This window comes from Rousettus aegyptiacus, unplaced genomic scaffold (assembly GCF_014176215.1).
Source record: "Rousettus aegyptiacus isolate mRouAeg1 unplaced genomic scaffold, mRouAeg1.p scaffold_m13_p_5, whole genome shotgun sequence".
Taxonomy (NCBI): domain Eukaryota; kingdom Metazoa; phylum Chordata; class Mammalia; order Chiroptera; family Pteropodidae; genus Rousettus; species Rousettus aegyptiacus.
Genome location: NW_023416308.1, coordinates 121,568,423 through 121,596,350, shown reverse-complemented (window position 1 = coordinate 121,596,350; position 27,928 = coordinate 121,568,423). Strand labels below are relative to the sequence as shown.

General features: G+C 59.2%; 2 protein-coding genes and 2 long non-coding RNA genes across 14 annotated transcripts in view; 2 read left to right on the top strand and 2 right to left on the bottom strand.

The window, feature by feature from the left end:
• PTDSS2 (phosphatidylserine synthase 2) overlaps positions 1–3,824 on the top strand; it is a 29,553-nt gene extending 25,729 nt beyond the window's left edge. For all 6 annotated transcript variants that reach the window (XM_016137979.2, XM_036220520.1, XM_036220519.1 and 3 more), the window contains 8 exons: positions 607–741; positions 1,119–1,169; positions 1,567–1,680; positions 1,763–1,881; positions 2,278–2,392; positions 2,471–2,616; positions 2,701–2,886; positions 3,032–3,824. In XM_016137979.2, coding sequence (XP_015993465.2) covers positions 607–741; positions 1,119–1,169; positions 1,567–1,680; positions 1,763–1,881; positions 2,278–2,392; positions 2,471–2,616; positions 2,701–2,886; positions 3,032–3,191 — 1,026 coding nt within the window. In that variant the 3' untranslated portion in view covers positions 3,192–3,824. The remainder of the gene's footprint in view (positions 1–606; positions 742–1,118; positions 1,170–1,566; positions 1,681–1,762; positions 1,882–2,277; positions 2,393–2,470; positions 2,617–2,700; positions 2,887–3,031) is intronic.
• Positions 3,825–4,977: 1,153 nt separating this feature from the next.
• Positions 4,978–14,170, bottom strand: RNH1 (ribonuclease/angiogenin inhibitor 1). 4 transcript variants are annotated; one of them, XM_016138009.2, is made up of 10 exons: positions 14,024–14,170; positions 9,764–9,869; positions 8,294–8,464; positions 8,018–8,188; positions 7,476–7,646; positions 7,228–7,398; positions 6,886–7,056; positions 6,508–6,678; positions 5,322–5,492; positions 4,978–5,229 (listed from the first exon to the last, which is right to left on the bottom strand). In XM_016138009.2, the coding sequence occupies exons 2-10, from the start codon at positions 9,847–9,849 to the stop codon at positions 5,142–5,144; spliced, it is 1,371 nt and encodes a 456-aa protein (XP_015993495.2). In that variant the 5' UTR covers positions 9,850–9,869; positions 14,024–14,170; the 3' UTR covers positions 4,978–5,141. The 4 variants fall into 4 exon arrangements, with proteins under 4 accessions (XP_015993495.2, XP_015993504.2, XP_015993513.2 ...); XM_016138018.2 differs by lacking the exon at positions 14,024–14,170 and adding an exon at positions 13,482–13,605; XM_016138027.2 differs by lacking the exon at positions 14,024–14,170 and adding an exon at positions 13,502–13,524.
• Positions 12,211–23,864, top strand: LOC107507039. Of its 3 annotated transcripts, none has more exons than XR_004950809.1 (3): positions 12,211–13,540; positions 18,921–22,711; positions 23,334–23,864. It is a non-coding gene; the product is annotated as an uncharacterized LOC107507039 (long non-coding RNA). The 3 variants fall into 3 exon arrangements; XR_001596061.2 differs by lacking the exon at positions 12,211–13,540 and adding an exon at positions 13,626–13,949; XR_004950808.1 differs by lacking the exon at positions 12,211–13,540 and adding an exon at positions 13,626–13,949 and having other exon boundaries at positions 18,149–22,711.
• On the bottom strand, positions 19,171–26,240 carry LOC107507053. The gene is made up of 2 exons (XR_004950810.1): positions 24,381–26,240; positions 19,171–23,608 (listed from the first exon to the last, which is right to left on the bottom strand). It is a non-coding gene; the product is annotated as an uncharacterized LOC107507053 (long non-coding RNA).
• Positions 26,241–27,928: the final 1,688 nt, after the last annotated feature.

Sequence of the window (27,928 nt, the reverse complement as noted above, 5' to 3'; positions counted from 1 at the left end):
CCTCCTCGCCCTCGGGTCCTGTGGTCGCCAGAGCACGTGGGCAAATCGTCATGAGCCGTGTCATTGTCTGAGGGTCACTTCCAAAGACCCCAAGTCAGGGACGAGGGCCTCAGTCATGTGACAGGATGCAGGTCCGAGTGTCACCTGCCCATGCAGCTTGAGCCCCCCCGCTTTGTCCCTCGGCTGCTGCTCGGGGCAGGGGTGTGGGGGTGGGGTCCTGATGCTGGGCATGCGGGGCCCCTCCCTGTGGCCTGGCGGCCCCGCTGGTGGCCGGAGGGGGCAGTGCCGTCTCGGGAGCGTCTGGCCGATGCTGGCATGTGCGCGTCTGGGGGAGGCTGTCCTGGGGTCGTGCGGAGCGTGTCCCACAGACGGGAGGGCGAAGAGGCCAGATGCTCGGGCCGCCCCGCCCCTCCCGCGGGAGGCACCCCTGTGGCCCGCGCAGCATGGTCCCGAGGGGCGTGAGCGTCGCGTGGGGCTCGGGGCTGCCTGGGGGGCGGCGTGCGCCCTCACTGGAGGTGTCGGTGCCCCACGCGCCCCAGTCCGCCCGTGAGCTGGCGCTGCCGGGGGCGTGGCTGGTGCATGTGTGTGGCCACGCTGACCTTGCAGACTGTCCAGGACGGCCGCCAGTTTCTGAAGTATGTTGACCCCAAGCTGGGGGTCCCGCTGCCGGAGAGGGACTACGGGGGGAACTGCCTCATCTACGACGCAGACAACAAGACCGACCCCTTCCACAACGTGTGGGTAAGGCCGCCCGGGAGCGAGGCGTGGGGCGGGCCCGGGGCTGCCCCGCCCGGGGCTTCTCTGGAGCCTGAGCCACTCAGACTGCATGGGTGGGCGGGTGCCCCCTGCAGGGCGCCCTTCTTTCCTCGGGTCAAGGTGTGTTGTCCACCCACAGCACGTGCGCAAGACCCTGCCTTGCCCCTCAGAGGGCTGTGGAGGGCCTTGGGCCCCTGGACTTGGGTTAGAGCCAGCCAGGGTGTGCACAGGGAGGCAAGGGGGCTGCCGGGGCCCCTGAGGGACGTCACACACCCGGTCCTAGGCAGGGCGGTTGGGGAGCACAGGGGGTCACGAGGATGGGGTACGGGGGCTGTGCGAGGCCTGCGTCCCGCCCTCTGCAGGATAAGCTGGACGGCTTTGTGCCTGCACACTTCCTCGGCTGGTACCTGAAGGTAAGGTGACTGCGTTGTTGGGCGGGGTTCCCTGGCTTTCAGCCCCGCCCTGGCGTCTGCGGCCACTTCTCGTGGCGGGTGGACATTCAGGGTGGCCGGAGTGTGGTGGGCAAGGGCCTGGGGGCCACAGTGCAAGATGAGCCAGCTGTCCAGAGGCCTCATAAAGCCTCCTGGGAGCTCCGGGTACGAGCCCGACCTGCGGTCGTCCTTGGCGTGGTGGCGGCCTGTGAGAACATGGGCAGAGACCCCGCAAGGCCTCTGTCCCCATGCCCACGCGGCTCATGAGTGTGGGCCCCACCTGGCACGCCCTCGGGCACTGGACACGTGAGCGGGCTGCTGGGCGGCGGGCCGCGGGCGGGAGGGCGGAGCCGCAGCATCCCCGTCGGCCCGGCCGCAGACGCTGATGATCCGCGACTGGTGGACGTGCACGGTGGTGAGCGTGATGTTCGAGTTCCTGGAGTACAGCCTGGAGCACCAGCTGCCCAACTTCAGCGAGTGCTGGTGGGACCACGTAGGTGCGGCGCTCCGGGGGGCGGGGCGCGCGGCGGCCCGGGCCAGACGCAGCGGGGTCTGCAGGCGCCCTCCTCCCGCAGTGGGTCATGGACGTGCTTGTCTGCAACGGGCTGGGCATCTACTGCGGCATGAAGACTCTCAAGTGGCTGTCCCTGAAGACGTACAAGTGGCAGGGCCTCTGGAACATTCCGACCTACAAGTACGTGTCTGCTTGGGGGCCCGGGCACCTGTGGGGCTGCGGGTGGCCCGAGGTCCAGGCCCTGCTCCTTCTGGTGCCTCTTTCGGCGGGGAGTGGGGGCAACAGACGAGGATTTTCCGTCTTGGAATCTCCACCTGGAACTTGTCCCTGGGCTGCCGTAGGAACCGGTGGCCAAAACGTCACTGTCCCGCCCCCTGGGCCTTCCGCGGAGGCTGCTGCTTGCTCCGAGTGGCTGCAGGCGCCTGGCAGTTTGACATTGAATTTAATAGAAAGGAACCGTACAGGGGAAGAGCGGGGTGCGCTGGGGGACGGGGCCTCCAGCCCCCCGCCTCGGGGACCTCTGGGGATGGGGTGAAGGAGCAGCCCGGGTATAGCTGCGAGTCTTCCGGCCCCCAGGGGCAAGATGAAGAGGATCGCCTTCCAGTTCACGCCCTACAGCTGGGTGCGCTTCGAGTGGAAGCCGGCGTCCAGCCTGCGCCGCTGGCTGGCCGTGTGCGGCATCATCCTGGTGGTGAGCGGCCGCCCAGGGCGGGCCCGGTGGTGGGGCTGGTGGGGGGAGGGGCTCGCCGCCCACCGCCCTCCGCCGCAGTTCTTGTTGGCAGAGCTGAACACCTTCTACCTGAAGTTCGTGCTGTGGCTGCCCCCGGAGCACTACCTGGTCCTCCTGCGGCTGGTCTTCTTCGTGAATGTGGGCGGCGTGGCCATGCGGGAGATCTACGACTTCATGGATGACCCGTGAGGGCCACAGGCGGAGGGGGCGAGCCGGGGGCGGAGCCGGTGCCACCGTGCCCGCCCCAACCACGTGCCCTCCCTCTGCAGGAAGCCACACAAGAAGCTGGGCCAGCAGGCCTGGCTGGTGGCCGCTATCACCGCCACGGAGCTGCTCATCGTGGTCAAGTACGACCCGCACACGCTCACGCTGTCCCTGCCCTTCTACATCGCGCAGTGCTGGACGCTCGGCTCCGTGCTGGTGCTCACCTGGACCGTGTGGCGCTTCTTCCTGCGGTGAGCAGCCCCTGTGGTCTGCGCCGGCCGCCCGGCGTGGGCCTCCGTCCTGCGCGGCTCTGTGCGCCCCCCTCCGGCCGTGCAGGGCGGTGTGGCGGGGCCTCTGCGGGCTGGCCGGCAGTGACACAGCCCCCGCTGCCCCCAGGGACATCACCCTGCGGTACAAGGAGACCCGGCGGCAGAAACAGCAGAGCGGCGGTGACCAGGGCAGTGCGGCCGGCCACGCAGATGGGCACCCGCCTGGACGGGGTGACTCCCCGGCGCCAGCGGAGGCCGAGAGGGAGGGGGCGCCGGCTCTGAACTGACACTGCCCTCGCGGCCACCGGGACCCTGGTCCCCTGTCCCCGCAGCCTGTGACTCTACCAGGAGCCTGACGGGCCTCGCCGCCTGGGTTTTCCCTCTTCCCCGTGTGTGAGCGTGACGGGCTCAGCGAGGAGGGCGTGAGGACGGCCCGCCCCAGGCGGCAGCGTGCGTGTGGCGCGTGTGGGGGACGCGTGTGGAGGGGGTGTGTGTGTCATAGCTGTGCTGCTTGGGCCGGCAGGTGTGGCTGGGGTCTCCGCGTGGTCGGCCCACTGGCCTCTGGGCCCACGCCAGGCCCTCGGGGCCCTTCCCGCTGGGGCCCATCAGCCCCCTGGCGGCCTATGTCGGTGACCGACCCACGGACACGTGAGGTGGCGGAGACGGGTGGGCACGTGCGCCCCGAGCCGCTCCCTTGGAGGCTCCCTCCAGCCCCAGCAGCTCGGAGGCGTGTGGACATGGCAGAGGGCACTGCGGCTTCGGGGCCCGAGCTCCTGGGCACCTACCTGGGTGCCCCGGGCGGGCGGAGGGGCGTGGGGTCTCTGGCCTGGGCCCAGTGACACCTCTGTGAGCAAACAGAATAAAGCGGCAGTGGCCTGGGGCTCGTGTCCTTGCCACCCCCAGCCCCACCGTGCACCCTCGCCCGCCTCCCTGCGACGTCTCCCAGTTGGGGGTAGAGGGGGCAGAGCTGCTGGGCCGGGACAGACGACCTCCTGTCCCCGGCTGTACCCTCGGTGAGACCTGGGTGTGGGTGCAGCTGCCCTGAAAAGTCACCCACAGGCCAAAAGAGCCCTGGGTGCCCAAGTCCCCACCCTGGCTGTGAGGACCCTCCCTGCTCTCTCGGGGTGGACACACTCTGCCCCCGGGAGGCCTGCAGCCTCACGGGGCTGGGTTTCCGTGGCTGGGAACCGCAGAGGGGAGAACGGCCCGGTGCCTGTGGAAGGGCTGCCGCCCGCGGGTGCTGCCCACGCTCTCGTCCCGGCCGAGCCGTGGTGGCGGCTCGTCTCGCCAGTTCGCATGGCCTTGAGGCTTCTCTGCCGGCTTCCCAGCCTTTGTCCCCGTGGCCCGGGTGCTGTGGGAGCACGGGCCACAGCCCTGGGGCCCTCACAGGGGGTGCTTGGGACCGCTGGGCACTGCTAGTGGCGACGGGGCCTGGCACGTCCCGAGGCGCGCTCTTGGCCAGCTTGGCTGTGCTACGTGGAGGGGCTGCCGCTGTCGGCACCGCTGGTGGGGGAGGGGGGCCTCGGCCTCCCTCTCTTCAGTTTGGGGGCCCCTTGCTCCCCTTGTCCCAGGCCTGGCTCGGGCAGCCCGCTGGTCTCGGTCCTTGTGGTCTCTGGCACGAGATGCCACAGGCTGACCTTGCGCATGTCCTGCCTGGTTCCTGGCGGGGCGGAGGTCACCACTGGAAGCTGCACCTGGGGCTCTGAAGGGCCCTGGCAGGGGACACACAGCTGCTGTGTCCCATGGGTCCTTCCCGACTGCCGGTCAGGGCAGGTCACCGTGTTGGCAGGATGAGGCCAGCTACACTTGAGGGTGGAACTTCGCCCCCTGTCCCAGGGCCGCAGGCTCGGCTCGCCCATCACACAGGGCCGTGCCGGTCGCGGCGTGGCGGCCCGCACCCAGCTTCCAGGACAGGCCCCGAGGACGTGACGGAGGCAGCTGGCAGCACCCAGGGCACGAGCTATGCTGGCTGCTAAGCCTGTGGTCTGTGGGGCAGCAAGGCTGTCCACAGGGGCACCCCACCCCAACACAGGGCATCTCGCGGGAACCGCACAAGAAAGGACAGGGATCCTCTTGCTTAAAAAGTGCTTTAATAGTTATAAAGTGTCCAACATTTTCTTCTCTAAGTTGATTTGACTTTCTCCTCAGTCAGAGCTGACACTAGAGTCCCTCGGGCTGACCAGGCGCCCATGGGGGACGATGGCGGGCGGAGGTGTCCGGAGCTGGGGCCGGGCGGCTCAGGAGATGATCTTCAGGCCCGGCTTGCTCTCCTCCAGGGCCCGCAGGCGGTTGTCTGTGTCCTCCATCCAGTAGGTGTCAAACAGGCTGCACAGGGGTCAGGGAGGGCGTGGGCTGGGGCTGGGGCCTGTGCCCCCTGCTCCTGCCCCCACCCCCCGCCACGCGACTCCGTCACTTACACCAGCTTCTCCAGCGTGCAGCCAGGCTGCTGCAGGCTCTCGGCCAGCTGCAGGACGCCCACGTCACTCATACAGTTGTTGCTGAGGTCCAGCTCGCACAGGCTGTGGTTGGCCAGCAGGAGCGAGGCCAGGCTGCTGCAGCCGCTGTTGGTCACCTCGCAGTCCCCCAGGCTGGGCAGAGAGTAGGGCCGAAGTCAGAACAAAGGGCACGCCCGCAGGCTGCCACCGGCGGACCGGGTGACCTGAACACGGAGGGCGAGGGGACCCACACGCCACCATGCCCATGGACCAGAACACGTGCTCGTGGCACGTCTGGACGCTGGTCGGAGCTGTCCCTCAGACCTCGACCCTGAGCACGCGGCTTTCTCAGTGGCCCTCGACAAACCACGAAGGTGGGAAGGGCACTCAGCGCTCCACACGGTGACAGGGGTAGGCACACCCTGGACGTAGGCCCCCGGCCTCCGCCGGCAGAGGTGGGCACCCAGGGGCCTCTGGGAGGGGACACGCTGCACGACGAGGCAGGACAGCAGGAAGGCAGACTGGAGACGGCTGTCCCCCCGGAAGGCCTCGCCACCTGAGAGCCAGGGGCCGGCAAAGGTGGCAGCCGCAGAAGCCGAGGCAAAGGGCGGGGACGGTGACAGGCGCCCAGCGCACCAAGGCCTCCAGGTTCCAGGGAAAGGCTGTGGGGCTCAGCCTTCAGGGCTAGGGCTTCCCACACCCAGCTTCCACCTGTGCTCCACCCAGGATGACCAGGTGTCACTGAAAGCCCCCCGCGAGGGGCAGGGGCCAGGACACTGGACACACAGTGTGACAGGCAGCAGGAATGGGCAACATGGGGAGAGCAGGCGACGCGGGTCCCGCCCTGACCCCTGAGGGGGGCTCCTGAGCGCGCCGGGCGGTCCGACCGTCAGAGGCCTGGCCACGGGTCCGGCACAGAAGACGAACCGGGCCCACGTCGGGCAAGGAGCGCTGAACCCCAGAATCCGACGGACGGCCCCGGGGGGAGCAGATGAGACAAAGGGCCCCAGCAGACGGGACTCAGCCCAGGGGCCTCGTCCTCCTGCAGGCAGAAGCCAGGCTCCGGGAGGCGCCGAGAGGTGGCGGTCAGCAGAAGCGGGAGGGAGGCCGGTGGCAGAGGGAAGCGCGCCGACCCGCCGCGCGCATGCGCACTGGCGCGCACGCTCACCAGAGCACGCGCAGCGCCGCGCCGGGCCGGCCCAGGCCGCGGCAGAGCTGCTGCACCCCGGCGTCGCCCAGGCCGTTGCCGCTCAGCTGCAGCTCCAGCAGCCGCGTGTTCCGGGCCAGCATGGCGCTGAAGTGCTGGCAGCAGGCGGCCGTGAAGCCGCAGGACTTCGCCCTGTGGGAGAGGGACAGCACTGGGCCACGCCTCCGGGTCTCCGGGCGTCGCCCCGCCCCGCCCCCAGGGCCGCCCCACCGCACAGGGGCTCCCGCCTCGCCCTCAGGAGCAGCAGTGCGCCTGGGTCCTCGCCCCCGCACCGTCCCCGCCAGGCCGCCTCCCTGCTCACGGGGCCCCTCCCCTTGGGGGTCCTCGGCCCACGCTCACCACAGAGACTCCAGGTGGCAGCCGGGCGCCAGCAGGCTCTCGCACAGCAGCTGGGCGCCCTCGTCCCCGACCGCGTTGCCGGCCACGCTGAGCTCCTTCAGGCTCCCCTTGGCCCTGAGGACGCGGCAGAGGTCTCTGCAGCCGCTGGCCGTGATGTCACACTCCCAGAGCCTGCAGGGGGAGGCCTGGTCACTGCACGGCCACCAGGGGCGACCCCGGCCCGGTGCGACGTTCTTGGGCCACCCGCCACAGCCCTGGGAGGGAGCCCGGTAGGGGGCCCCGCGAAGTGGCACGTCAGGGATGCTCAGGACCCTGCGGGCAGCTGCCCAGAGCGCGACTCACCACAGGGTCCGCAGCTGGGAGCTGGGGCTCAGCAGCCCGGGGCACAGCTTCGCGACGCCCGCGTCACCCAGCTTGTTGTCGCCCAGCTCCAGCGTGCACAGAGAGGCCTTGGAGGCCACGACGCCGCCCAGGTCCTGGCAGCTGGCCGGCGTGAGGCCGCAGCCCTCCAGCCTGGAGACACAAGCCGGGCTGTGGCCGCTGCCCCGCCCCCGGGCCGCCCCCGCCCCGCCCCCCGGGCCCGGCCTCACCTGAGCGCCTCCAGCGGGGAGGCGGAGCCCGCCAGGCCGCGGCACAGGGCCCGCACGCCCGCGTCGCCCAGGTCGTTGTTGCTCACCATGAGCTCCCTGAGCTCCCGCTTGGCCCTGAGCACCGCGGCCAGCGGCTCGCAGCTGGCGGCCGTCAGGTTGCAGTACTCCACCCTGAGGGCCAGCGGGCAGTCACCCCGAGCCCGGGGCAGGTGGCCCCGGTGCGCGCCCCTCAGCCTCCCCCCTTCCCCCGCGGACACCACCCACTGACCACCAGCCCCGCCCGAGCTCCGCGTCCAGGGGCCTCCGCCTGGGCCTTCCCAGCTCAGCCTCCTGCCTCTGTGGAGCCCACCCGCCTGCTCACTGTGCCTGGCTGCCCAGACTCCAGTGAGGGGCACAGGCCAGCTGCCAGCTCCTTCCGGAGGAAACATCACCAAGGAGGAACATGTGCAGGCCCCCGAGAGCTCCCTCCCGCAACGCTCCCTACAGCCAGTGGGGGGGGGGGGGGGGCGGGGCAGGGCTGGGGGAGGGCAGGGAGCACTCACTGCAGCCTCTCGACGTGGCACTCGGGGTCCAGGAGGCCATCGCACAGGAGCTGCAGGCCTGCGTCCCCCAGCGGGTTGTTGCTGAGGTACAGCTCGCGCAGGGTGGGCAGGCAGCGCAGCGTGGCGGGCAGGCCCCTGCAGCCCGCCTCCGTCAGGCCGCAGTTCTGGAGGCTGTGGGAGCAGCACGCGGCCGTCACGGGGCGCCACGCAGACAGGCCTCGAGGAAGCTGGGTCCCCGCGTGCCGACCCTCACTGGGCAGCAGGGCTGGGGCTCACCTGAGCGTCTGGATCTTGCAGGTGGGGCCGTGCAGGCCCTGGAGCAGCAGCTGCATGCCAGCATCGCCCAGCTCATTGTTGCAAAGGTTGAGCTCGGTCAGGGTGGGGTTGTCCCCGAGGGCGGAGCTGATGTCCTTGCAGCGCCCCTCCGTGATGCCACAGTCGATCAGCCTGCGGACCGGACACTCAGATGGTCATGTCACGTGGCAGGCTGTGACCCAGAAGGGGGCCGAGAACGAGGTGGGTCACAACCACGACGTTGTGAGCGAAAGGGAAAAACCGACCAGACCATCGTGGGAAACTTGCTGAAGGCGGGTGCAGTCCGCGGGACGTGCGAGCTCCCTGCGTCCGCCACGGGCAGTCACGGCCCGCCCCAGGTGGCACTCCGAGCGAGCGCAGACGGCCGGCTGGGGCCCGAGCACAGGACTGGGGCGACGACGAACCTCAGAGCCGGACGCCCAGGCCCAGGCCCGCCTGACTGCGTGGGACACTGAGTGCGGAGGGTGGGGGGGACGCCAGCTCTTGCTCACAGGTGACAACTGACAAGCGTAAGGAATGACGCCGCTAAAAACCCCCGTGAGGCAAAGGCCGGTCACGACCACGGTGGCGAGCTCCGCCGAGGGAGCCTAAAGTCGCAAGGCGACACAGGGCAGACGCAGGACGCGCGTGGGGTACAGGGTGTCTCACCCCAGCTACAGGTCAGAGGCAGAAGCAGCAGAGAACCAGCATGCACCCCCTTAACAGGCGGTCACGTGACTGGGCGACCACGGGGTATCACTGGGGCCATACGCCCACAACAGATGCCTGGCAGAGTGAATATCCTGTATTCTTGCCCAAAATGTGTGGCTCAGCCAAGAGAAGACATCAGAGGGACTTTCTCCAGACCTGAGCTGACCTAAGACAAGGAGAGCCAGAGGGGCCGCCCCAGATGGCAGGGCCAAGGAGACGTGATAACAAATGCAACGTGGGACCCTGAACGAACGAGGACAGGAAAGGGTCCTGGGAAAGCTGGCGACATGGGCATCAGGGCGGCTGTGGGGGGCTCATGCTGACCAGGGCCCCAGCGGATGGGTGCTGACTTCAGGGGAAGCGGGACACAGGGTGCCCCAACTGTCTTGAGAATCCTTCTGGGAACCTAGATGGATTTCAGACCCGTGAAAGACAACAAGCGGGCAGCTTCTCTCGCGGTGAGAAGCCTGAGGACCGCTGGGTCTGAGGACAGGCAGGGATGGGACAGGGGACAGGCCACGCCCCCACACAGCCAGCTGAGCCCTGCCCAGCGGGCCTGAGCCAGGAATGGGCTTGCGTTTTTAAATGGCTGGGAAAGACAAGAAGACAGCATCTCACGCCCTGTGAAAGTCACAGTGTACCTCGTGCCTCCAGAAGCAGGGGGCCTCGCAGCACGGCATGCCCGCGTGTGGGCCCCAGCCTGCTGGCCACCCCGCGGGGACCGGCTGAGGGTGTCCCTACCTGACCACCTGGTGCTGCTGGATCAGCGGCAGGAGTTCCGTCCACCGGGCGTCACTCAGCTGCTCGAAGTGGATGTCAACACTCATGGTGAGGGATGGAGAGTTTTCTGGGCGGAAGGTAGAGGGAAAAGGAGACAATTTTAGCCGAAGTGTCACAGTTTGAGGGGCCAGACACCCTGCAGGCAGCTGACATCACGGGAGACGCCTCAGCCTCCCCCTCCCTCAGCCCCTAGGAGTGGGAACAGGGGAGGGCAGGGGGCTGTGCCCACTGGCAAAGGCTATTGAGGGCCACAGTGCTGGGGACGTGGCTGTGGGAGCAGAGGCTTCACTCACTCCCAGTCCTCCTGCACCCCTCTTTCTGGCACCCCCTGTCCCGGAGCCGGCAGGGACCCACACCTGCCACCTGAAGCCCTTGCCTCTCATCTGCCTGGGCAAGGATGGGGTGGGAGATGTGGCCTGTGAACCTGGACACAGTGCAGCCCCCAGCCGGGCGCACAGGACTGGCAGTCTGGCAATGCCTGGGAAACTGACAAGAGGGGTGCACTAGCTAGGCCGTCCACAGAGCCAGAGGCCCCTCAAGATGCGGACACTCTCGGCCTCATCACCCTGAAGCACGTGGGTGTGAGGGACAGGTGCCCGTGGTCAGCTAACAGTTCCCCAAGGGGCACCAGCCACAGGTGCCCAGAACAGAACACAGCAGGTGGAAAGAGTGCCGAGGCCCAGTGGCCTGCACACCCTGGGTGGCCAGCTTCCAAGACCCTTTGTGGGGGCCTGGGACTCTGCACTGGCAGGGAGCATCCTCTGCCCTGCCCGAGCGCCTGGCCTGAGGCAGGCTGGGAAAGGCGTGAGTTCTCTGGCCAGGGTTCGGCGGGAGCAGGTCACAGGCCCTCCAACCTCACCGGGGACTGGTCGGAGCCTGAATAAACGAGAAGCTGGCCTTGAAGGCGGGACCAGCAGAAGGGCCCTGCAGTACGCAGGGGGCTGAGTCCTTCGAGAGCCCCAGGAAGCCCTGGAAATGACGCGATCTGGGCCGCCTGGGGCGCGGCCCTGCCCCACAGGGTGACTCAGCCTGTGAGGTCCTGGCTCCCCGAAACCCCTGGCTTCCTGAGAACACTGTGTCAGGCATCGGTGTCCCAGCCTGGCACGGCCTGGCCTCACTGAAGGCTCCCTCCTCCCCCCTCCCACCCGGGGCCGGCGGGTCTGGGGCCCAGAGTGGGGAGGGCTGGTTCAGCAAGGTTCCAGTTCCCTTCCTGCTGAGTGCCAACCAGCAGGCGAGACTCATGTCTGCAGGTCCCAGCAGATGGCCCTACTGAAACTGGAGAGGGTATCTGACTGGCCATGTCACCCAACTGCCACCCGGAGGAGCCCAGATTCCACCCAGCCCACTGCCCAGAGCATGTGACCAACACTGAACCCGCCCCCCTGGGAGGCCAGGGTGTGGTCACCCCAACCCTGACTCAGAATCTTCAGTCAAGGTGGAGGGGAGAGGCCAGTGGAAGGGGGAGATGAGGGCTGCTGGCCCCTCCCCTGCAGAGGGACCATCTGGGTCTCCCGGCCCATCATTGCTCCCCCAGGCTGTGCCCGCCCCTGAAATCCAGTCTGAGGTTAAACACCAGGACAGAAAAAGGGCACCCATGGGCTAAGGCCCCCCTTCGGGGCTTCACTAGACATTGGGGTGTCCCCTTGGTTAAGTCTTTGGACCAGGAGGACGTTTCTTAATCTCTGGGGATCAATGATCCCTTTGAAAAGCCTGTAAAAGACGCCCCCAGTTAAGGTCCCTGAGGTAGAATGGGACGGGCACATCTCAGGCCCATGGGGATCACGGGGAGTCGGCACCCTCGCCCCCCGCTCGGCTGCTCCCTATAGTCCCACGTCTGGGGTCCAGGAGCGGAACAACGGCCCTAACCAATGCTTTCCAGGGCGACAGCAGGTTGCTGCGCAAGAGCCGGCCTTGGGCCTTCACTCGGGCGGCGCCCGCCGCCTGCGACCGCTGGGGCCAAGCGCGTCCCGGGCCCACTGAGCCGCGAGCCGGGCCGCCCGGGGCCGCCACCACCCTCCGCGCCAGCCCGAGGCTCCGCGCGCCTCTGGGCGGCCTCGGGCCCGGGCCCAGGCCCGGTGCGGTCACTCTAAGAAGAAACAGGCCGCGCTCAGACCCCAGAGCCCCGCCGCGCCCTTTTCGGGTCCCGGAAAACTCCCGCGGCCGTCGCCCGAGTTCTACCGCCCAGGAGCGCCGCGGAAGGTCCTCCCAACCCGGCCCGCTCGGACCCCGGGACCCTCGAATCCCAGGACCTCCAGACTGCGGAGCTCACCTCGCGCTCGCGCCGCCGCCGCCGCCGCCCCGGCAGACCCCACCTGCCGCTTCCGCGGGGACCGGGGGCGGGGCCTCGGGCGGGGTCCGGGGGCCGGGCCGCCCCGGCCGCCCCGCCCGCCCGGCGCGCACTAGCCCGGGGCCGGCCTGCCGCACCGCTCCGGCAGCGCCCGGCTCTTCCCGAGACGCGCGCCCAGCCTTCGCCCCGATTACGCGTCGCTGTTTTCCGCGGGGCCCGGCGTCAAACTCCACGTCCCCATCTGATTTTCCAGTTGCTGGCCCCGACTGCCTCTCAGCTGTTTCTGCCAGAACAGGGGACGGGCCAGCCCGCAGCGAGGGTCGCCAGCCCGAGGTGGAGGCGCAGGCGCAGGCGCGGGGAGGCCCCGAACCCCACCGAGACCGCGGCGCGTTTCCCTCCCCGCGCCTGCGCCCAGCGGCAGCCCCGGCGCCGCCGCGGAAACAGCACACCGGACACCGCTTTGCCGCCGGACGGGGCAGGGTGGGGCTGACCGGCCGTTATTCGTCGTGGGTGAGCTGAAATGGGTGAGACTGTAACTAGCCAGGCTTTTTGGAGAGCAGTTTGGCTTACGTAAAACACGTACAGACGCATTTCTACGTATCCATCGAGAGAAACATCGATTTCACGTATAAGCTTGGAGGCCACGTTCGAAACTTTTTGCAGCCTTCGGTAACCTGGAAACAGCCTAAATGTCTATCAGCAGGAAAATGGTTAATTTATAACACGTCCATTCTCTGCCCGTTAAGGCTACACTGACAGGGAGCGACCTTCGAGGTTCCCCTTGCATTTTTCAAACAAGCTTCACAGGACGTATAGCAGCACTATGTTTGAAAAAATCCTGAGGTGGACGCTGCCTGAGCAGGTCCCCGCCGCGGGCGCCCGCGGCTGCAGTTCCTTACTCAAGGGCGTCCCCTCCTGCTCTGCGCTCTCGGTACAACACGGACGCTCCGTGTGTTCTCATCGCTCGGGCATTCATCAAGTCAGCCAGCGGTCACTGAGCGCCTACTGTGCGCCGGCCCTGGGCGACGTCGGCGAGCTGAGCAGGCCGAAGGGCTCAGCCAGCCCTCATGGAGCACAACGCCCGGAGCGCAGAATGAAATGAAGAAGTAAACAGTACTTAAAATGTGGAAAGTGCAAAGCACTTAATGCAGAATAAAAGGGAATCAGGAGGGCTGGGTGGCGGGCCGGGGTCGGGTAAGCCCCTCCCAGGAGGGCAGCGGGTGGCAGCCGGTGGGGAGCGGACTGGAATGCGGTTCACCGACGTCGGCGAGCTCTCGCTGCAGACCCGGCCTAATCCTCCCGGCCACCAGGGGGCAGCACGGAGGGACCGGGGAGGGCCCGCCCGGTTCTCGGCGGGGTGAAAGTGACGTGTCGCTCAGTTTGGGACACTACCTCGCTGGGCCGGTCCTTGCCTGTGTAGCTTGCTGGGCGCCAACGAACAAGGACCGACGGTGAGGGAGGACCCGCGACCGGGCTCCGAGGGCCCCGCCAGGACGCGGACCACGCAGGCGCGGCGCCCGCGCCGGGGCTCCCAACGTGCCCCGGGCGGAGGCCGGCGGCGAGCGCGCACGCGCTCGGCGCGCTCGGCGCGCTGACGTCCTCTGGCGCGCCGACGTCCTCCGGCGCGCTGACGTCCTCTGGCGCGCTGACGTCCTCTGGCGCGCTGACGTCCTCCGGCGCGCCGGCGCCCGCTGGGCGGTGCTGCGGCCGCGGCCCGCGCGGCCCCGCCTCGCTGCCCCGCCCCCGGCCGCGGTCGCCGCGCCCCCCGGCCTCGCCTCACGAGCGGGCGTCTCGCCCGGCGGCGTGGCCGCAGTGCCGCCCCGCGCGCGTCCACAGGCGGCCAGACCGAGGCCGGCGCCGGTAAGGGCTGACCCCAGGCCGGCCGGCCGTCTGACTGGCCCGCGGGCTTTCGGGGGGCTGCGAGGGTGACTGACCTCGAGACGACGACGCACTGCCCCGGCCGGTCCCTGGGAGGGAGACGGGCCCCTTCCGACGGGGCGGGGCCTCGCGTGCGGGCCGCGGGCCGCCCTCGGACGTGGACAGACGCTCGAGCTCCTCTCGGGTGCCGGGACGTGGCGTTGACGTGGGTGGGAGCGGCCTGGGTCCGGTGACGTGGAGCGAAGTCCAGGGCTCGGTGTCAGGATCCTGCACAGCAGCCGTCTGTCCAGCACCGGCTGCGTCGTAGGACGGAAGAGAAACGCTGTGATAGGCGGGGGCGCAAGACACGGGGTTCTAGGAGTCAACGTCATTATGGCAGCGTTGTAACCTGTGGGTGATGTTTCATGCACCTAACGTTGTCAATGACTGTGGACAGTTGTCGCATTTAAATGCGCTCGTTCAATAAATATCGAGTGGCTCCTTTGTGCCCGATGTGTCGTAGGTGTAGAGGATTCAACATTACCCACGACCCACAGAAACCCTGGAGAACACCTTCTAGTACTGCATTTGCAATAAGTTTACTGCTGATGGATTCTGCCAGTTTGTTTCTCTGAAAATTTCTTCGTGTGTCCCCTGATTTTGAAGGACATTTTCTCTGGGTATAGAATTACGGGTTTGTGGTTATGTCCGCCACCACCCTGAGGATGTTAGTCCTCTATCTCCTGGCGTCTGTTCTGTAGTCTTGTCCTTCTTTGAAAATGACATGTCTTCCTGGTGCTAGCAAGGCTCCCTCTTTCTTTTCAGTCAGCAGTTTACTACGCAGCAGTTCCACCTTCCCACAGTTTCACTTTCCGTCCTTTCGGTTATCTGCAGTCAGTCGTTGTCCAAAAATATTAAGTGGAAAACTCCATAAGTAAACAAGTCATGTTTTAAATTGCACGCCGTTCTGTTTAGTACGATGAAACCTTGTCCCTCCCAGAATGTGAATGATCCCTTTGTCCACTGTCTCCAGGTTGTACACACTCCCTGTATATAATAGTAGCCGTCTGGGTTATCAGATCGACTGTCACGGTATCTTAGTGCTTGTATTTGTCGCCTTTATTTTAATAATAGCCCAAAACGGAAGACTAGCAAAGACAATATGCCAAAGGGAAGCCATAAAGGGCTTCCTTTAAGTGAAAAGGTGAGTATAGTACAATAAGATACCTTGAGCGAGAGACCACATTCATATAACTTTTCTTACAGTATATCATTACAGTTCTATTTTTTATTAGTATCGTTATTAATTTTTTGCCGTGTCTAATTTATAAATTAAACTTCGTCATAGGTATGTGTATGTAGGGTTTGGTATTACCTGTGACTTCAGGAATCCACCGGGGGTCTTGGGATGTATCCCCCGTGCATACAGGGAGACTGCCAAACTGTGCCTAGATGTGTTTTTCCTTGTATTTATCCTTCTTGAGGCTCATAGTGCTTCTAGAACCTGCAGCTTGATGTCTTTTATAAGTATGGGGAAATTCTCATCTCTGTTTTCTTCAGATACTTTGGATGCCCGTTCTCTTTCTGCTGTTCATCTAGAACTCCGATTAAAAATGAGCTGAACCTTTTCACTGTATCACATGTATCTCTAATGCTCTAGATTTTATATCGTTTTGATCATTTCATTCTAGATAATTTCTTTTGATCTGCCTTCTAGTTCATTCATTCTCTGTTTATCTGTAATCTGCTGTCAGAACCATCCATTCAGTCCTTAAATTTATTCTATTTTTCTGTTTTAGAATTTTCATTTACTCGTTTTTGTTTCCAGGTCTCGCCCTCCATAAATTTGTTAATCATGTCTTTTGGCTCTTTGAGTACACTGAGTATAGTTATTTTAAAGTGCTCGTCTGCTAGCTCTGCTGTTTGCGTCTCTGCTGGGTCTGTTTCTGTTGCCTGTTCTTTTCATCACGTCTTATCTCCTGGCACGCCTGGTTAGTTTTGATTGAGTGTTGCACATCTTATGTTTAACAAATCATAGAGAGTTCGGCAATCAGATGGGGCACTGGATGACATTATCTTCTTCCTCAGCAGACCGCTGGTTAGGCGCACTAGCCATCGTCAGGTCATCTCAGTCCTGACAAGGGGCTGCGATCACTTGAAGTCCAGCTTCAGTTCTTACCAGGACTGGTCTCTTTTTCGCTCCTCTTGCTCTGGAGTATATTCCTTCCAGGGCCCCGCCCAGAGCCTGGAGAATTCATAGGACCCCAGACCCTTCACACAGGCCCTGAAATCCAGCCTCTTCTTGCAGCCCGGGGCTCTGTGGAAAGTTTCGATCAGCTGCTCAGCCTCACGGCTGCAGTCTTCTGAATCGGAAGATGCTCGAGTGACTCACCTCAGGATGAGCCTTCTTCTGGGTCTTAGTCTCACGGTTCCTCACTATCTTGGTAACGATTCAAATAGGTGTGTAGGTTTTTCTGTTAATACCGTGCCAGGCTCCGTAGTCCTCAGCAGAGTGGTAATCTGAACCTCGTCTTCCACCATCTCAGGAAATGGGACCATCTCCCATCTTTCAAGAGTACAAAGTGCAGCCTGTACTTGAGTTTACACTCCAAGCCCTTGGGAAGCTCAGCAGTAGCTATTTCTAAGAAACAGGTCTGACTCACAGTGTCTTTGCACGTGAGAGTTATTGATGTGGGGTTAGCACCTCAGAACAGACCAGGTCCCAGGCTATAGTCTGCCCGTGCCCCGCCTTCTTAGGGAGGAGACCAGGAAGGGGAATTAATTTTCTGTTCAGGACACAGGACTTATTGGGGCCGTTTGTGACACCAACAATAAAAACATTACGCTGATTTCCTTTTCTAACTAAAACCAAACCTGCTCTGAGCCGCCACTTGCCTGGGTGTTGAGCGCCCAGCCAGACCACGCTGGTTCCAGGGTGCAGTGTGGCTACGAGGAAGGTCGCTTAGGGGACCTCATGAGACCCCACCCATCTTCTTGGAGCCCCCAAGAGTCCAGCGAGGGTGGAGGTGGGGCAGGCTGGCCTGCGAGTGGTGAGTGGGAGACCCGAGTGGGTCGTGGTGGTATGAGCCAGGGTGTCCAGCAGGGACAGGCAGACAGAAGTCAGGTATTCCGACGGCCAGCTGCCTGAAGGTAGTGATGGTTAGCCATCACGGCGAGGCGAAGGGACACTCCAGAGTGTCAGCTTCAGTAGCTATGGACATAATTGAGCTGTTTACAGAGGGAGGGATGAGGGGACTGCGTCGGGCTGGGCCAGAGCATTTTAGGTGTGTTAATTTCGGGATGCCCATGAGACTTCCGGGGGTTTTCCAGCTGGGCTTCAGTGACCGAGTGGAGGCCGGTCGCAACCTGGTGGGTACTTAACACTGTGAGAGATGGCTGAGAACTGACGCCCGGACAGATCCCGGCATTCACTGCCAACCAAGGGGTCAGGGCCAGCTGCTGGTGGCGCAGGGAGGCCGGGGGGAGGGTGCTGATTCAGCATGAGGCCCGCGGGGCACGGCACAGGCCCCCCAGGGCACCGAGAGGGATTGTAGCAGTGGGTTCTATCATCGTGTTCTACCATCTGTCAGGGTAAAGTGTTCCCACCCAGTCGGCCTCTTCCCCCTCCAGCATCTCCTCCACTATGCTCCGTCTCTGGCCAGGGGCCCAGGGGACCACGGGCAACTCCTGGCTCCCAGGCGCATTTGGACAGGTGTTCTGCAGCACCTCCATGTAGAGAAGAGATTATGCTGTTCTGTTTTAGATGCCTATGAAGGATGCTGTCTTTTGCCACCCTCAAATTTATTTCTGAAAAAACTGAGGGAAATTTTAATTGATGAAATATGAAACAAATACTAGAGATGAACTTTGAAATCAGTAGAAGTTATTGAGACATCAAGCATGAAACCTAATAGGAAATGTTTCAGATCACACCTCTCCCTAAGAGGAAGAGGAAGACGTCAACCAGATGCGCTGAACAAGCTCTTGGATTGACATACGATCCATTTAATGGGGACAGGAGCAGGAGGTGAGCACGTTGGGAAGAGGTGTGTCCTCCCAGGTTTGGCATCACACACCACGAGGGCATACCTGGCTCAGAGTGCGTTAGTTCAGAGATCCTTGAAGGGCTTTAAAGATTTTTGACATTTCATGGGAAAGTGGGAGCTTGGACATGGAAGAAACTTGACAGAGCCTTTCCCCAGTTCACAGTGATGCTACAACGTGCGGCAGGACGACCAGCGAGGACTCGGGCACGCTGTCTCTCTCCGCCACGTGGCGCGTGCGGCTGACCCCTGCTCACCTGTCTTCTCATAGACTTTCAGGAGCAGGCAGTTCCAGCCAAGAAACAAAAGCAGAACCGGCCCATTCCCCAGTGGCTTCAGACAAAAACTGGTGACAAAACCAGACACAACTCCAAGGGGAGACACTGGAGGAGCACCCGGCCGGGTCTGGAAGGGCCCCGCGGGGTGGCACACATGCTCATGCTGTGCCCGGCCCGCTCGGATCCCACCCAGGCACTGGGGAGAGCGCGGCTGTCCAGACAGTTGGGCTCGCTTTATGGGGAAATTATTAGGAAAATCCTTTTCTTCTTTGGGAATATGCTTCTGCACTAGTGGGCTGGTTCCACAATAAATATGAGACTTTTTTTTCAAAAAAGTTGTGAATACCAATGATATAAAAATGTTTTTAATTCAATTGACCTCTCTGTATAAACTATTATAAAATTGTCATCGGAAGAAGTGCTCAGAGAATATACAGCAGGTAGTTCAGGGGAAACACCATAGCAGTGTTTCAGACATTAAATACAAATGTTACGTTATTTTTCTGGATATATAGGATAAAGATCACAAAGTACAGAAAAATAACAATATTCGATGCTTGTGATATTAGTTTTTTAGTTGTGTAGATCATGATTTCTAAATATTCCTTTTTGTGTCTGATTTTGTATTTGTAATTTTATATTCATTTCTTTAGAGTCCCCCGCAGCTTAGATACGCTTCAGGCCCCCAGTGCTGTGTGGTCATGGAAGCCCAGAAGGAAGACTCTTGTGGTGAGGGCGGTCATCAGCTGTGCTGTGTGTTACGTGGAGGCTGAGTGAGGTGAGAGGCTAGAACATCCAAGAGCGTCGACCTAGAGCCAGTAAGCGGATCGCGTGAGGCACGCGGGTGCCAGATCGGCACGTGAGAACCGAAGCATCCTGTGCTCCAGTAACCAGCTAGAAATGCAGGAATAAAACCGATTTTATTCATAGCAGTGATGCTCAGTACCTAATATACAGGCCATTTGAAGGTGATTATGTATAATTTCTCAGAAGAATAAATATAAAAATACTCCCAAATGAGATTAATCAATACTGTAAAAGTATCAGTTCTTCTCAAGCCATTTAATTCAGTACAACCAAAATCCCACCTAGAGTTTTTAAATGGAACTTGACAGAGTCTGAAGTTCATCCAGAAAAACTGTCAAAGCCAAGAAACGTTTGGGCGAAAAGGGGCAATGAAGGAGACTTTGCACTCGCGCATTAAAAACTTGGGGCTCCCGTAGCTCCCACTTACGTTTGCGCAGCACGCCCCCACTGCAGCAGTGGGGTGGTTTCAGGCCGGTGGGGGCTGGAACCGAGCACCCACTCTGCGTGTCAGGGATTCTGATCACAAGGAAGGAAGCAGCCCAGTCGGGGAAGACGGCGATCAAGTTCATTGGCGGAGAGTTGGGCCCTTTATGCCACACGTGGAAGTAAGGAAGAAACACTAAAAAGCATTAGAAGAAAAACAGACCTGTGCTTTGGACACATCGGGGCTGGGAAGGTAAGGTATTCTTAAGCAGAATATAAAACCTGAAGCAAGAGGACAAGATTTGACAAAAAATTTAAAACTCTAATACAGCCAAATAAAATTTAAAAACCCAAACCCATGACAAGACAGATAAAAGTATTTGCAACATACATAACAGCGAGTTATTGGTATCCAGAATATGCTAATAACCATAACTCAGCAAGACAACACCATATGAAATACACGAATACAAAGTCACAGCACAGAAGAGAGAGAGAATTGGCCAAGAGACTTTGCAAGGCCCTCACTTCTACTTCTTATCAGAAAATGCACATTAAAGCAACAGTGATACATCCTCTTTTGCTCGTCAGTTAAAATGTTAACGGCGTCGTTGGGCGAAGTTGGCATCACCGTGCAGTGAAGATGGGAACGCAGATCTATGCTGACTCGCTGGAGGACGCCTTGCTGTTTCTGTCAACGGTCAAACACCTGTGCGCTTTTGTCCGCAGTTCTGCTTTTGGGTGTCTGCCCCAAGGAAGCACGTAGAGGGATGTTCGTCACTTCATTGCTCGTTCCAGAAAGTTCCTGGAAGCAGCTTCAGTACCCGAAGGTAGGAGGATGGTCAGTGTGTGCCGTGCCACTGTCCGTTCCTGAGAGCAGAGGACCTGAGATGTGACAGGCAGAGAGGAGTCAAGTAGGGGACTTAGTCGCTAAAAGGCCGGAAGGGCCGGAGGAGAAAGGCAGGAGACATCACCTAGAACTGAGGGGTGCCCAGCACCCAGGAGCCCACTGCCACTGCCACCCTGCAGGAAGGGCCAGGGCATGCCACCCGCTGCAGGCACTGTCCCCTGGCCAGGAGCACTGCTTGCACCAGTAGCTGCTGCTAGCGCCTCCCCTGGGTGGAGCCTGACTAGAAGTCCGGGATCTGGGAGGTGTAGGCTTCCTGCCCTGCAACGTGGGGTCAGGACGCAGACACGGCAGGTTACGTTCAGGTAGATGTGGACTGCAGAGCCCTGTGTGCCAGTGGAGAAAGCAGGGGCTCTGCTCACTGCCTGGGGGGCGAGGAAGCTGTGGCACAGGACAGGACGCCCGCGTGATCCTGACGGGACAGCGGCACGTGCCCGCACGTAGGTACACGTGACACGCAGAAAGAGCTCAGGACTCACGCCTGACTGCCGTGTGGGCACGGAGTCCAGTTACAGGGCAGGCTGCGACAGCGACCGCTGCGGAGGCCGCCACGTGCAGCTGTTTGGGGCCCCGCGAATTTGCGTGGGTTAACATAGGCAGGCATGTTGCGTGGGATTCGGGACTTTTATTTTGCTGTGGAAAGGCCAGCCAGGTGACTCACAAGACTGTTTCCTGTTTCTCAGTTTAGCATCAACTAAGGTCGAAGCATTTGGGCTTAACTTCTTATGTCACACATTGCCCGCCTTTCCCTTTCTGCTTTTTCACTGCGGAAACAAAAAGTAGAATTAGAGAGACACTAAATATAAATATGATACTTTCACAGGTTGATGTGCTTAGAAAACTAATTCACATTATTGTACGTCTTAACAGAATTCTAGGCATCCGCTAAAAAGAACAAAGCTTTGTATATACTGATATGGAATGATTAAGAAATATTAAGTGAAAAACCAAGGTGGAGATGTGTTTGTAAATTTCTTCCTGCTGTGTGCACATGTGTGCATGTGCACACGCACGTATACACATGTGCACAATGCCTGTTTAGGGGATCAGGTATGTTCTAATTTGGGGAAGATAGTTACCCACAGCAGATGTAAGAGGCGTAACCCGGAAGGGAAATGGACAGTCCACTGTTGGGGGGCGGGGGGCGGGGCCTGTGGCTTCTCCTCTTGCAGGCGTGAAAGCTCGGCCCCTAGCGTGGCTGTCGCGTCCTGCTTCAGGGCTCCCGGCGCTGTCCCCCCACCATGTACATTTGCATGCGCGCGCGCGCACACACACACACACACACCGGTACATGTGTGCACATGCATGTATGCACATGTGTACACGTATAACTCTCCACCCAACAGAGTAGAACACACTCTTCCGGTGCACATGAACCATTCACTAGATATACCATAGCTTAGGAGATTTAAAAGAATTGAAATCATATATGGTATATGACCTATTGGTATTAAGTTAGAGATCCCTAACAGAAAGATAGTAAGAAATTCTCCAAAAACTTAGAAATTAATCATCTTGCTTCTAAATAGTTTCTGGGTAATATGTACATATACAAAGAGAAAGTCTGAGGGGAAAGTCGTAAATAATTTGAACTAAAACAAAAAGTCAAAGTTCATAGGAGGCAGATAAGGCAGCACCTAGAGGGAAATATGTAGCACTAAACGCCTACAATACAAATCAAGTAAGCGTCATCTTAAGAAACCATACAGTGAAGACCAAAAAAACCCAAAGCAAGCAGGAGGAAGGAAATAATGCAGAACAGATATCAACAAAATTGAAAACAACAGAAAAGTCAATGAAAACAAAAGCACGGTTTCTGAAAATATCAATATATTGATAAGTCTTTAATAAGATAGGTAAAAATAAAAGAAAGACGACGTGATTCCCCAGTCTCAGGAAAGAGGGGCTGTCTCTGCAGGCCACGGAGACGGGAGAAGAGCAAGAAGGGGCACACACACACTGAGATGAGATGGGCCGGTTCAAGGAACCGCAAACACAAAACTCCCTCGAGACGAAATAGGAGCTGGAGTGGTCCTTGCAATGTGTGTTTTGTTCCAACGCCACCAAGCACTTCTGCAATTTTCCAATTCTGTCCCATATATTTGACTTAATTCTGACACTTGACCTGCAGATGGCACCTGATCCCACAGCCAAGGGCTCAGTCCCATAAGCTGCCCCCACTTACAGATGCCAATCTAAGTCGTCACCTCTGTTTCGGACTGACAGGCTATAAATTGGAGGTCGTCATGACCCCTTTCTCAGACTCAATCCATTTGCTCGAATGACTTCCGGAACTTGGGAAACCCGGTAAGTTTCTAGTGCCCCTGTTTGTTAAGAGGATGCAACAGGGTACAAACGGGCAGCAGCAGAAGAGACGCACAGGCCGGAAGGGCTGGAAGGGCCCCTAACGCGAGCATCAGTGCCGCGGAGTCTGGGCCCTGGGCCTGGCCGGCTTTCTGGTTCCCCGGTGGGGAAGCTCTCTGAGCCCCCTCGAGCTGGGTTTTTAAGGAGGCTCCACCCCTCTAATCCTGGTTCGTTCCCCTGGCAACCAGCTCTCATCCTTAGAAGGTTTCTGAAAGTCTCATTAACATAAAGCCAGGTGTGGTTGAAAGGGGCTCATCTTGAGCACCCATTTCACCTTCTTTGCCATGAATCGACTTCAGCACCTGGAGACAGAAGTCCCGTGTCGCAACAGAAGACACTTCCATTGCTCTTAGCACTTGGGAAATTTCAAAGCTTTGGGGAGCTGCGAGCCAATCGTGGGTGAAGACCAGATGTGACTTTACTATAAATTACAACGTCACATTCTCATCACCATTTTAAAAACTGAATTTGTAGTTTCACCTACAGAAAAAGGAATGTCCAGGCCCAATGGCATTTCTGCCAAACATTTAACGAAGTAACACTAATTCTATTCAATCTCTTCCAGGAACACAGAACAAGAGGGAATGCGTCCCAACTCACATCCTGGGGACAGCATTACGGACATGTCCGCCCCTAAGAGTACAAAACAAACAAACAAACAAAAAACCTACAGACCAATATTCCTCACGAACCAACTGCAAAAATCCTCAACAAAGTATGATCATCAAACACTATAGTATATAAAAAGAATAACGTACCACAACGACGTAGGCTTTATTCCAGGAATGCAATTGGTTCATTAGCTGAAAATGCACCATTATAATCCATTGTGTTAACGATCTGAAAAAGAAAGATTACACATCATGATGCAGAAAAAGATTTGACAATTGATAATAAAAACTCAGTAAAACAGGAACTTCCTCAACCACGTAAGGGGCATTTACAAAAACCTACAGCTTATGTCACACGTGATGGCAAAAGTCAATGTTTTTCCCCTGAAATTAGGAACAAGACAGAAATCTCTTCCCACTCTTAGCATTCTACTGGAAGCTCTCGCTACTCCAATGAAAAAGAAATAAAAGTACATAGACTGGAAGGAGAAAACAAAATGTCTTTATTCATAGGTGACATGATCATCTGTGTAGAAAATCCCAAAGAACCCATAAGAAAAACCTGAACTAATATATAAATTTGGCAATGTCTCAGGATGCAAGATTGTGACAGAAAAGTCATAATTGGAAACCAAAAAAAAAAAAAAAAAAATTTACAATAGCTCAAAAAGTTTAGATACTTAGATATAGGTCACACAAAACATGCACCACATCTGTACATTGAAAACTACAAAATCCTGAGTACAATAATGAAAAAGCCTTAATAAATGGAGAGGTATACCATGTTCCTAGATAGAAAGACTCAACATAGATATCAGTTCTCTTTAAATTGATCTATAGATTAATTGTAATTCTAATCAAAATCCCAGCAGGACTTTTTGTAGGAATAGATAAGCTGTTTCTAAAATTTATATGCAAAGTTGGAAAAACTGCAATAGCTTGAACAACTTTGCAAAACAAGAATAAGCATGAGCATCACATTAGCTCGTTTAAAAACTTACTCTGAAGTCGCAGCAATCAAACCAATGCGGTATCGGTGAAGGACAGAGACCCAGAGACGGACCCTCGCAAATGCGGCTCGTCGACGTTTGGCGAAGGTGCGAAGGCGGTTCGGGGAGAACTGTCTTTACGGGTGGCCTGCAACGGCTGGACGTCCACGTGCGAGAAGAGTCGCTCTAAGTCTCATAACTATGCACAGATGAACTCAAAATGGGTCATAGTTCTAAATACATATGTAAAAAAACTTCTAGATAGGAACATAGAAGAAAGTCTTACCAACCTGGAGTTAGGCAGAGTTCACAGATTTGACACCGAAAGCAGAATCTATCAAAGGGAAACACACACCCTGCTGTTAGTAGGGACGTCGCAGGGATGGAAGCATCTGGAAAACGGAAATGAGCATAGCCTTTTCTAGAACTTGCTCTCCTGGGAGTCCGTGCCCGCCCACAGAAAGCAGTGTCCCTGCGCGAGGCGCCCACAGCGACAGGAACGCAGGGTCGCGGGAAGGGCCACGAGGAGAAGGGCCGGTACGCACCGGACACCGGGCATCACTCCCGCAGTGAGTGTCCATCGAGGGTGTGCTCTGGGCTGCACAGGCGAGGTGAGGCTGGCCGCTGGGTGCTGCTGGGCGAAGGAGGGGCGCACGTGCGGGTGACTCCCAGTGGTCAGCTTGCCGCGGGCGCCGGGCTCATGTGGGGCCACACGCAGATGCAGAGAGTGTCGGAGGTATGCCTGCCTGCGTGGCCATCTTAGAGGGCGCCGCTGCGTGCGGAGGCGGCAGAAGGCACAGCGTAAGCCACAGAACGAAGGAAAAAAGGTGGTTTTAAAACCAAATCAAAGATCGCATTCATGATGCATGCACAATTCTGTGTATGGGTGGCATTGTCCCCAGCGCTGGCCCTGCGCTGGGCACTGTCCCCGGGCTCTGGCCCTGCACTGGCTGGCACTTTGGCCCCTGTGGTGCCCCTCCCCCACACCGCTCCGTGGGCAAGGTGCCCTTCCCAGTGGGAGGCCCGTGGGCCCACCCTGAGGTTCTTCACTGCCTTTGTGTTTTGTCCTTGAACCAGCTGTGACTGCAGCAGTTGGCTCGTGGGGCCCGCTCTGCTCCCGGTGGAGGGACCGGCTCACAGCTCGCTCTGTAGCAGCTGGGCCCCCCCCCCCCCAGCCCTGTTGTTCCCGAAGCCCATGTTCGGGTGATGCCGCTTTTCTCAAGGGAGCCGTGCACAGAAAACGCCCTGAGCTGTGGCTCTGTGGTCACTGCTCTTCCTCATGTTGGTGGCCGCAGCGCTGGGCCCGTCGCACAGAACGCGGGCACGACCTAGCCCTTTTCCTCCTGCCTTGCTCCCCGAGGCCCCGGGGTCTGCGTGTCCAGGACGGCCTCCATGATGGGACATTTGAAAGCCGAGATGCCCCAAACGACCGACGGTGACGGCGTGAGCAGACGCTGCCCGGCGGGCGAGCTCCGGACGGCAGCGGGCGAGAAGGGGGGCTGCTGGGCGCAGACGTGGGGGCCGCGTTTGTTCACTGAGCATTTGATTTTGAGAAAATCGTAGGTCCACGTGCAGCTGTGAGAAACGGCACAGGGAGGTCCCAGTGCCTCGCCCGGCCTCCGCCTGCGCTAATCACACTGCCACAGACACCCGGCCGGCCGTGGGCACTGGCAGGCCACGGCCATCGGTCACCTCAGGGTCTCCCCGCGCCCCCATCCGTGACCGCTGCACCCACTGGTCTGTTCTCCGTCTATGACGTCGTTTCAAGAGTGCCACGTAGATGAATAGCACGGCACGTGGCCGTCGGGCCGGCTCTGTGCCCAGCCCATCCCCCAGCTCGTGGCCACGTCGGCAGTCCCCTCCCCCGCCGACGACGGGTGACCTCAGAGCAGACGCGCCACGTCCCTGGGGAAGGACACGTCGCCGTTCCGGTGGGCGCCGTAAGGACACAGCCGCCGCGAACCCCGTGTCCGGGACCTCGTGCGCGCGGTGGCCGCCCCCCGGGGGTGCTGCAGCGCTGCACGGCGCCCCGGCACGGAGGGCCCCCGCTCTGCACGTCCGCGCCCCCGTCTGGTGCTGCCGCTGTTTATGTCTTTGAATAATAGTTTTAATTTTTCAGCAATAGCTGGGGTATCAGTTTCAGGTGTGCAGCACAGTGATCAGACAGCTATATAAATCACAAAGTGATCACCCCAATAAACCTGGTGCTCCCGTGCCCCACATTTATTACCATATCGTTGACTGTATTCCTGATGCTGTGCTCCGTGTCCCGGTGACTGTCTGGTAACCACCCGCTCGCACCTCTCGACCCCTCCCCCCGCGTCGCCGGCCCCCACCCCCCATCTGGCGGCCCGCACAGTGTGCTCCGCTCTTCAGGTCCCACAGGTACACGACTCCCCACGGCACTTGTCTTTCTCCAGGCGACTTCCTCGCCCGGCACAGCGCCCTCCCGGCCATCACGCGGTATCTTTTCCATGCCTTGACTTCCCGTCTGTGTCTTTGAATCTGAAGTGAGTCTCTCGTAGGCAGCATACGTGAGGGTCTTATTTTCTTATCCATTCAGCCACCTTATCTTTTGATTGGAGCACTTAATTCTTTTTCATTTGAAGAACTTGTTGGTAGATATGTAGTTATTGCCATTCTTTATTCTTATTTTCGATACATATTTTTTCCTCTTCTTAGAGTAGTCCTTCCAACATTTCCCTTGATATTGGTTTGGTAGTGATGAACTCCTTTAGCTTTTTCTTGTCTGGGAAGCTCTTCGACTGTCCTCCAACTCTGAATGATAGCTTTGCCGGGTAAAGTCATCTTGGTTGTAGGTCCTTGCTTTTCATCATTTTGAATATTTCCTGCCAATACCTTCTGGACTGAGAAGTTTCCTTTGAAAAATCAGCTGCCAGTCTTATGGATGCTCCCTTGTAGGTAACTAACTGCTTTTCTCTTGCTGCTTTTAAGATTCTCTCTTTGTCTTAACCTTTGCCATTTTAATTATGACGTGTCTTCGTGTGGGCCTCTTTGGATTCCTCTTGTTTGGGACTCTGAGCTTCCTGGTCTTGTATGTCTATTTCTTTCCCCAGGTTAGGGACGTTTTCAGTCGTCATTTCTTCAAATAGGTTTTCGACTTCTCGCTCTCTCTCTCGATCTCTCTCTCTCTCCCCCTCCCCCCGGCACCCCTATGATGCGGACATCGCCACACTTGATGTCCAGAGGCCCTTACACTATCCTCATTGTTTGGATTCTTGTCTCTTGCTGCCGTGTGGGTTGGGGGTTCTCCGCTCCCTCATCTTCTGAATCGCCGATTCGACCCTCTGCTTCACGGGATCCGCTGCCGATTCCTCCTCAGTTGTCTTCATTTCAGCTATTGCATTCATGTCTGACTGATTCTTTTTTATCTCCATTTTTATGTTTTCTATCTCCTTAATAAAGTTCCCGTTGAGTTTATCTGCTCTTCCCCTAAGTTCGCTGAGCGTCCTTGTAACCCCGTTGTCAAGCCTGCGTCTGTGAGATGCCTCGTCTCCTCCATTTGGTTCAGAGCTTTCTCTGGGGCTCTGTTATGTTCC

Bases quoted from the DNA above. Each gene is read 5' to 3' on its own strand.
- RNH1 (XM_016138009.2), bottom strand. From the start codon at position 9,849: ATGAGTGTTGACATCCACTTCGAGCAGCTGAGTGACGCCCGGTGGACG. The intron at 8,189-8,293 runs GTGAGCCCCAGC...CTGCTCCCACAG, and splicing joins TGCAAGATCCAGACGCTCAG to CCTCCAGAACTGCGGCCTGA. The intron at 5,493-6,507 runs GTGAGCGTGCGC...CTCTCTGCCCAG, and splicing joins GCGGCGCTGCGCGTGCTCTG to CCTGGGGGACTGCGAGGTGA.